At 36.9% G+C, this 9,820-nt stretch overlaps 1 protein-coding gene across 1 annotated transcript in view; it reads right to left on the bottom strand.

Annotated features, from left to right (window-relative positions):
- Positions 1-1,366: 1,366 nt before the first annotated feature.
- Positions 1,367-9,820, bottom strand: part of Noxred1 (NADP dependent oxidoreductase domain containing 1) — a 37,919-nt gene continuing 29,465 nt past the window's right edge. The window contains exons 5-6 of the mRNA XM_004624722.2: positions 8,976-9,198; positions 1,367-1,923 (exon numbers count right to left, since the gene is read on the bottom strand). Of these exons, the coding sequence (XP_004624779.1) occupies positions 1,746-1,923; positions 8,976-9,198 (401 nt within the window). The 3' untranslated portion in view covers positions 1,367-1,745. The remainder of the gene's footprint in view (positions 1,924-8,975; positions 9,199-9,820) is intronic.

The following is a 9,820-nucleotide window of genomic DNA, read 5'->3' as shown; positions in this document are numbered from 1 at the left end:
GAGTTTAATTCCCTTATTTCAGGGTCTGAGGTTTGCTTATGTCTTAGTTACTTTTTCTTGTTGAGACAAAATACTTTACACCCAAAGTTGAAGGAGAAAAGGTTTATTTATTTAGTTCACAGTTTGTAGAGGTTTCAGTGCATAGTTGGCTGGCACCAGGGAAAAAAGAGAGAGAGAGAAAAATAGCTGGTTTCAAGGCAGGGTGGCAGGGCAGATGGTCACTGCAGAGGAGAAACAGGCCCTGGTGGGCAAAAGGTGGGAAGGGAGCAAAGCAGCAAAGTAGCGAGGAATGAAGCAACAAGTGGCAGCAGCATCCCTCTCTGCCTTTTTTCTATCCAAGCTACGCACCCTTAGGGCAGGTAGCACCCGCCCAGAGAGGGCCTTCCAATATCCATCCCCAGAACTATACCAAGTCAGTGGACTAATTTAGTAACTGCACACCCTTAATCCCAGCACCACACTTTTTAGATTGTTACCTCTGAAGAAGCCCCACCTATAACTGCATGAGGCTTTCGGGGTACATTTAGACATGAGCTGTAATAGTTTATAAGGCTCCTTTACATGGTGACTCCCTAGCTTTATAGAATGAAATTCAGGCTAGAGTCTCCTCATGACTAGACTACTCAAAATAAATGATTAAGTACCTCTTGTTACTTGAGTGACCCAGCTCTCCTCTTGTTTTCTCTTTCCTGGTCTCACTTCTTAATCCAAATAACCCATTCAGGGCTAATAAAATCCAAAGAACAATGATGTCTGCTAGTCTCCTATACCTCAATAAATAGAAGAATTTGTTTTCCTACTAAAAGGCAGTACCTGAAATTGACATTCATGCCAACTATTAATATTTGATGAATCTAATTTTTTCCAAATTAAAATAAGCCTTACCAGACACGATTCACATGTCCAACCTTTGAATTTGCCTGGCTCCTGATTATGAAAAACAATGTAAATGGGAGCTCTAAGAGCATGGTGATTTCCATGTGTGGTAAGTGGTTTTGTTCAAAAGCACTTCAGCATTTGGAAAACAGTGATTCTGTCTGATGACAGAGCATAGTAAGTGACATCTTTTCTTACCTTGATAGGGTAACTACTGCTCTTTTCAACTGTTTAATAGAGTTCACAAAAAGTATTTGCAAAACATAAAGGAAATAAATGAATTTTTGTTACATAAATAAGATCTGTATTTTGCAAAATTCTTTTAGTCACTAATATAAATGGCAGTTAGTTTTAAAGGTGGCTTTATGGTTTAAATAAGATAGTACCAGGAAGCATAATTGAAATAAATATGAAATGAGTCAATCTATATTGTTTACCAAACATTCACTTCTTTATCCAAAATGGTAGGAAAATCAAGTTGCTGTATCATTTGTCAGCTATATACTATGCAGGAAATAAAAGTTGCGGAATATAATTTTCTAATAATGGTATTGTAATGTCTAGAATTTAGCTTTAGAATTTAGAATTTGGCATCATAACTTCTAGAATATTTTGTCTTAAGGCTTTCCTTGGGAAGGGGCTTATGAATGGGCATTAGATTTATACTTTGGTTGTTTCTGAAAGCTAGACATACCCAAATATGTTGATGTATAGGACCTCTTGTTTAGTCTACAATTGAAAGCTCCACCAATACAATTTTCCAGTGCAGTACAGTCATGTTATTACATGTCAGCTGTGATAATCAGGACATAACCTCATAGAGCGGATCTGTGAGAGGAAAGAAAAATGCACCTCATCGCTGAGCTCTCTTACTGCGATGGATTGTCTGTGGAGACCACTAGTGGGTCTTCCTTGTCAAGGGAGATGCCAAAGGAATCACAGTACAGATGGGTAAGGTGGTCTTGGAGAACAGGACTGCTTGAGAGCCGCTGGCTAAAGGGAGTTTCCTTGAGTTGTACATCAATCAGATCAAACCAGGGAAAAGGCCTGAGGTAGAAAAAAAAATGTTTTTTTAGTCCATTCAATATATCTTATTTAGCTGTTAAACATGTGACTGAAGAAAGACTCTCTGAACTTGAAAATGTCCCAGGAGAAACTTTTAACCTGAAAAGCAAAGCAAAACAAGACTGAAAACTACAGGACTCAATACCCAAGGACTGTGGAACAACCACAAAAGGTGTAACAACACATAAGAATAACCCTAGAGGAGAAGAAAGAAAGGAGAGAAAAAAACAGTATTTGAAACAATAATGACTGAGCATGCCCCCAAATCAGTGTCAGACACCAGACCAGAGATCTAGGAAGCAAGTGGAGAACATCAATCAGGATAACTGCTAACAGAAGCAACAACAAAAATCTGCATGTAGGGCTGGGGAGATGGCTCAGTAGAATAAGTGCTTCCCTGGCAAGTGCAAGGGCCTGAGTTCAATCCCCAGTTCCACAAAAAAAAAAAAAACCACCTACATGTAGATATTTTACAATGATAGAAAATAAAATATAAAGAAAAATCCTTTAAAAAGCCAGAAAAAACAACTGTACCTGCTGAGTTACAAGGATATTAAATTAACTTCTCTTTAGAACTATGCAAGTAAGAAGTATTTACCTTCATAAATAGAATTAACTGCTCTTTCACAAAGAGGCAAAAACAATACAATGAAGAAAGCATAGTATTTTTGGCCAGATGTGATAGTGGATGCCTGTAATCCCAGCTCTCAGGAGGCTGAGGCAGGAGGATCACTTCGAGTTCAAGGATAGTCTGGGTTAAAAAATGAGTTCAAGGCGTATGAACTGCATAGTGAAACCTTGTCGCAAAAGACAAAAAGGAAAAAAAAAAACTCATTTTCAGGGCCGGAGAGATGGCTCAGTAGAATAAGCGCTTGCTTGGCAAGCACAAGGTCCTGATTTCAATCCCTGGTACTGCCTAAATAAAAAAAAAACAAACTCATTTTCAAACAATAATAGCACAACTGGACATACACATGAGAAAAAAATAATATAGACACAGACCTTACACCCTTTAGAAAAATGAACTCAAAATGTATCACAAATTTGTACTGGCACAGTGATGCACACTTGTAATTCCAGTACTAGGGAGGCTAAGGCAGGAATATTGCCATGATTTTGAGACCAGCTTGGGCTTATAGTGATTTCAAGGCCAGCTTGAACTACATGAGACTCTGTTTCAAAAATCTAAAAAGATTTTAAAAACTAAGAAAAAATAAATAATAAAAATAAAAAGCTAAGAAAAATCCTACAAATTGAAATGTAAAATGTATAATTACAAAACTTCCAGAAGATAATAGGGAAAAAAATTAGCTGTATGTGAAAGACATGATCCATAGATGAACTGGTAAATTGGACTTAAGTAAAACTAAAGATTTCTGCTTCATGAAAGACACTGTCAAGAATGAAAATGCGGGGCTGGTGAGATGGCTCAGTGGTCTAAAGCACCTACTTAGTACAAGCTAAGCTAAGCAAAAACACAGGGACCGCGGTTCAATCCCCCAGCACCACATGCCAGCCAGCCCCGCCCCCCTGGTGGGCTGAGCTGGCCACACACACACACACACACACACACACGCAATAAATAAATAAATAAATAAATAAATATTTTTAAAAAAGAATGAAAATGCATTTCCCTAGTATAAGAACTCAAAAGAGAAAATACAAATAGAAAGGTATAACACAACTAAACGGAAAGTAAGAACTTAAGGACTAAATAATTAAGAGAAGGAAAGGAGAAAAGCCTGGAAACATGACAGTGGCAAGCCATACAGTTATATATAGAAGATGGGTAAGGCAATGATCCTGAGAATCTTCAGAAGATTTTTGAATCTAGCAGTTAATTGGAAAGATTCTCACCCTGACTAACTATATATACTGACACCTGTGAACTAAGCAACTGTACTGATGATGTCAATTTGTAATAGTAGGTTCATGCTTGGAGTGCCTGTTATTCTGGTCTTCTGAATATGGACTGCTTGTCATGATATGCCAGTTGCTGCTGTGCTGTCTCTCGGGTAGATGATTGTTGAAAAAGAAGGGGGTAATGAATGAAGGCAGGAGACAGGAAAAAGAATGTAGTGGGACTGTCCTGCTACAAGGTTGTATATGGTTAGATTTTTGGACTTATGTGTAAACATAAGAATTATATAATTCTTTATGCCTATTTTTAAAATACATTTTAATTTTTTAAATGTTTTTTCATCATATTCTGTAGGGACTTAAAGTTCAACATATCAATACTTGATGAAAAATACCTGTTCCATGTTATGCCTAAGATGTTTGGTATTCAGACAGATAGTGAGATTAAGCTTAACAGCCTAAGTTGTATGGTAATAACAATAAGCTTTTCTTCTGGATGGTTAACAACCTAAGTTTGCAGACCAAAATTAGAGAAAAAGGAGGGCCGCAAGGAAAGCCAACATTTTGGCCCTAGCCTTCCAAGGTCAATTAAGACTCAGGACATATGAGAACTTGTACTGTAACATCATGTAACTCAGTAATGTCCCAAATTTACTTTTTTTTGAGATTTTGTAGACTTTATTCTTTTTTCCCCCATAATTTTATTGAGAAACAAATAGCAATGAGACAGTTTCAAACCAAATTATTAGGACAGTTTCAATAATTAACACATTGCATACATTCTTCCTAGTGGTTAATTGCTGTACAATATGCGGACATGATATCCTATTTACAAACCAAATTTTCTGATCAAGATTATGGGGCCAGAGAGGAAAGTGATCGATGATGTAGAGTGTGCCTAAGGAGAGTCACTTGGAGAGAAAACATTCTCTCAGGCTTTCACAGAGAGCACATTGGCCAAGCAATGGCCATGACTCATCCACATGGCTGACACTGACAAAGGTTCTACAATCTGAGGTACAGGATCTCAGGATAAATTCTGAGGGGATTTCACTGACCTTCTCAGACCCAAAAGCTACAACTCTTGTTGCATAGGTCCTGCTTTACCTTGGTCTTAACCATCCAGAAGAAAAATATAAAAACGAAGTATAAGAAGTAAAGTCATGCTGTTATGTTGAGCTGTAGGGGACTCAGGTCAACAATTTCTGACACTGCCAGTCAAGCAGAAGATCCAATACTATTATGGACTACGGGACTCTTTTAGAATATTTTGTTGAGTTTACACACCTATGATATTCAAATGACAGAATTAAACAAAAAAGGGGACACAGATGAATGTCCATTTTGTATCTGTGTATTCAACGTGGTTAGGATAGATATATAGTTACATTCTCTTAATGAATAGAGGGATTTGTTCTAATGGTGTTTGTAAATAGAATATCATGTCCGCATCTTGTACAGCAATTAACCACTAGGAAGAATGTATGCAGTGTGTTAATTATTGAAAATGTCCTAATAATTTGGTTTGAAACTGTCTCATTGCTATTTGTTTCTCAATAAAATTATGGAAAAAAAAGAATGAAAATGTAAGCAACGGACTGGGAGACAATACTTGGAAAAGCTACCTCTTTGTTATCCAAAATACACACAAGGAAGTCTTAAAACTGAACATAAAACTCTTAAAACAACTCTTAAAATTGAATATAAAAATGAACAACTCAAAGTAAAAATAGATAAAAGACCTTGATAGTGACCTCACTGAAAAAGATGTTCGTGCAGCAAATAAACATATTGCACGATCTTTCACATCATGCAGTTCCAAATTAAAGCAGCAATGAACCAACCACCCCTGCTACCAGAAGCGCCAGACTCCGCAGCACTGACACCTGGGTGCTGGCAGGGCACAGAGCAATAGTAAGCCTCTTCACATGTGGGTGAGAACACAAATGATACTTGGAAGACGGTTCAGCAGCTTTGTTTTTCTTATAAAATTGCCAGATGGCTCAGCAATCGAATACATTGGCATTTACTGATATAAATCAGAAACATGTTTTCCCACAAAAATTTTCCCAACGATGTTTATAGGAGTTTCATTCACGTTACCAGAATTTGGAAACAACTAAGATGTCATTTAGTAAATGAATAGATAAATCATGATAATAGAGCCAGACAATGGAATATTATTTGGCAGTAAAACAAAATAAGCTATCAAGCTATGAATAATGTTACTAAGTGATAGAAGCCCATCTTACAAGGCTATATATTCTGTGACTCTAACTATATAATGTTTTAGAAAAGAGAAAACTATTGATATAGTAAAAACATCAGGGTTTGCCAAGTGTTAGATGAATGGGAGTACAGAGGAAAGAGCAGTGCAAATTCTCTGTTACGCTAGAGTAGGAGATACAAATTATTATACATTTCTTCAAGCTACTCATATATTTCTTCATCCAAAGGTGACCCCTAATGCAAACTATGGACTCACAGTGATAATGAATGACATGTCAATGTAGGTTCATGAATTTTAACAGATAGACCACTCCAGTGGAGGAATGTTAATAATGGGGGAGGCTGTGCACGTGGGGAGATAGAAAATCTCTATATCTTCTTCTAAATTTTGTTATGAAATTAACTGCTTTTTAAAATGTATTTAGTACAGGGTCTACAAGATCTCACTACACAGATCAGACTCATAGTGATCCTGTTTTCAGCCTCCCAAGTGCTGGGATTACAGGCATGCACTACCATGCCCAGTTTCAATCACTGTCTCAGTGTGCCCCAGGGAGTGAACCCTGGTCCCTGTGCCTGCCTAAGCAGGTGCTTTAGTCCACTGAGCTATCTAACCAGCCCTTTAACTGCTTTTAAATTTTTTTTTTTTTTAATTTCAAAGAATAGGGGAAATTGGGCTGGTGAGATGGCTCAGTGGTCTAAAGCACCTACTTGGAACAAGCTTAGCAAAGCACAAAGGACCACAGTTCAATCCCCAGCACCACATGCCAGCCAGCCCCGCCCCCTGGTGGGCTGAGCTGGCCACACACACACACACACACACACACACATAAATAAATAAATAAAAGAAATCAGTAGCAAAGGAGATCACAGAAATTTTGCAAATAAATGGAGATTGATCAGTATATTTTTGAATAATCAGTGGGTCAGAAAAAAATCAAAGAAGAAATCAGTTCTTGGGATCATACACCATAATAATACACCATAAACTATAGGATACAATGGAAGCAATCATAAGAGTGAAGTTTATAGCTATGAATGCCCACATTAGAAAAATACACTAAGAAGAATATATGCAGTGTATTATTTGTTGAAACTGTACTTCCAATTTGATTTGAAACTGTCTCATTGCTATCTGTTTATCAATAAAACTTTGTTAAAAAAAATACAGTAAGGCCAAATAAAAAACGTAATAATATACTTCAATGTCCTAGAAAAGCTAGAACAATCCAAATCCAAACTGTACAAGAAATGAAGTTATAAGGCAAACATCAATGAAATTGAGAGTAAAAATACCAATAGAATCAATGAACCAAAGAGTTTGTTTTTTGGAAAAATAAAATAGACAGACTGGCATGGTGGCACATGCCTATAATCCCAGTGCTGGGGAGGCTGAGACAGGAGGAGGACTATGAGTCCAAGCTGCATAGCAAGGCCCTGTACCACATAAACATGAATGAATGAATGAATGAATGAATGAAGTCAATGAATATTTAAAAAAAGAAAAGAAAAAAAGGCAAATCCTTAGCCAAAAGACCCCTATCAATTAGAAATGAAAAAGGCAAAAATCACAATGTATATCACCAAAATCCAAAAGGTTATTAGTAATTAGCTTGAGAACCTAAATCGGAGGATTCAAAAGAAATGAACAGATTTCTGCATACATATAAATTACCACAAATGGAAAATATGGAAACCCTGAATAATCCAATAATAGGTAAGGAATTGAGGCAGTAATAAATCCCCAACAACTAAGAAAACCCTAGGGCCAGAATTTGAGATGGAACAGAGAAACCGGAGAGGCAGAAAAAAATGAGGGGAACGTGAATTATAATGAAGGCTGAGAAGAGATTGCTTCAATAAGGATGGCACATTCATTACTTAAGGAGTTAAAACGTGTCCTGCAAATGTAGTAACATGGAACTCATTGGTAACAAGAGCAACTTTTACTATTAAATTCTCAAAGACTTGGGGCTGGGGAGATGGCTCAGTGGAATAAAAACTTCCCTTGCAAGCACAAGGGCCTGAGTTCTATTCCTGGTTCTGAAAATAAATAAATAAATAAATAAATTCTCAGAGACTAAAAGGATTAATTTTATAGATTTCAATGTATAGAGAAATGGCACTTTCATGTTTGTGGGGATGATTTGATAAGCAATTTGGGAATATATATTCTCTAACTCAGAAATTCTCGCACATATTAAGTGCAAGAATACCCAAAGATGAGAGCTGGCCAGATAGCTCAGTGGATTAAAGCACCTGCTTGGGCAGATGCAGGGACCAGGGTTTGATTGCTGGTGTGTGCAGTGGTGGCCCTGCCCCTGGGGCGCACCGAGACAGTGATTGAGAATGGGCATCGTGGCGCAGGCCTGTAATCCCAGCCCAGCACTTGGGAGGCTGAAAATAGAGGAGAATCACTACGAGTCCAGTCTGTGTAGTGAGACCCTGTAGGCCCTGTACTAAATACATACATACATATATATATATATATATATATATATATATATATCCAAAGCTGCCTTTTGTGCAAAATTTGGGGCAAGAGAAAGGAACTACATCTTTATCAAATGGAAATAGGGAGAATAAATTTAAGTAAATTTATCAAATGTATCAAATCAAGCCTATGCTCATAAATGAAATGGATATAATTACACTAACATACAATTGTATCTGTGTTATAGGAAGTGAAAAATCAGTATATATAGTTCCCAGGTTTCTAGTACCCATACATATGAACAAATATGTATGTACGTTATAATGACAACTTAAATATATATTTGTAAATGCTTTGATAAGACAAAATAAAACTTTTAGAAGTAAGCTTTATGATGAAATGGGATATGGGAAGCAAATAAGGCTTACATTTTTCCAATGGCTGAATTTTTTGTAAAAATGCATTATTTTATCAATTTTTAAAAAAATATGAAAGCATAAAACCATCTTACCTTTTCTGAAACATGTTCTTCACATACACTGTGTTGACAAAATCTGTTAACTGAAATTTGGGGCAAGAAGTTTCATCTGTTTCACATTCTTTGAAGTGCACAGAAAGAAACACTTCATTCAGAAGCTGCAGCGCTTGTGAATGGGGCACATTGCTTGCTGTGCAGATGTTTAGGAATGCATAGAACACTCCCTCCAACCATTTGATATTAAGAGTTATTCCTCCTAAACATCAGCGAAAAGATAAATAACAGTTAGCATCAGAGAATGTTGTTGCAGGAAACATAGAATAAATCCCAGTCAGTGACTAGACCAAACTTTTTGAAAATACAGGTTGGTAATATGGACCTCAAGACAAGCAAACACTCTCCCATCCTTAGCCAACAGCTCTATTTGTCCTTTATAACACAGCATATGTTGACTACACTGAAGAAGGACAAAAGAAAAGAAGAAAGAAAGAAAGAAAGAAAGAAAGAAAGAAAGAAAGAAAGAAAGAAAGAGAAAGAAAGAAAGAAAGATAGGTGTCACTAATGCAAACATTACAGGGGGCCGGGGAGATGGCTCAGTGGAATAAGCGCTTCCCTGGCAAGCACAAGGGCCTGAGTTCAATCCCCAGTTCCTTAAAAAAAAAAAAAGGATTCACTAATGTAAACATTACAAATGGCAAAAGTTTCTCCAAGATAGTCTTTGCCAATGAGGAAAAGGAACTGGAGCAACTGTAAAATTACAAGGAAAAGCCATGTCAACCCTAGAAATTGCATTTGCTTGCTTCAGCTATGTCCCCTGAGTGTTTCCAGTTTTTTCTCAAGGCATCAAATAATTAGTCCTCTCAACTCTTCCTACTAAA

This window comes from Octodon degus, unplaced genomic scaffold (genome assembly GCF_000260255.1).
Source record: "Octodon degus isolate 3935 unplaced genomic scaffold, OctDeg1.0 scaffold00007, whole genome shotgun sequence".
In the NCBI taxonomy this organism is placed as follows: Eukaryota; Metazoa; Chordata; class Mammalia; order Rodentia; family Octodontidae; genus Octodon; species Octodon degus.
Note: the sequence above shows the minus strand (reverse complement) of the source record. Positions and strands in the feature narration are given on the sequence as shown.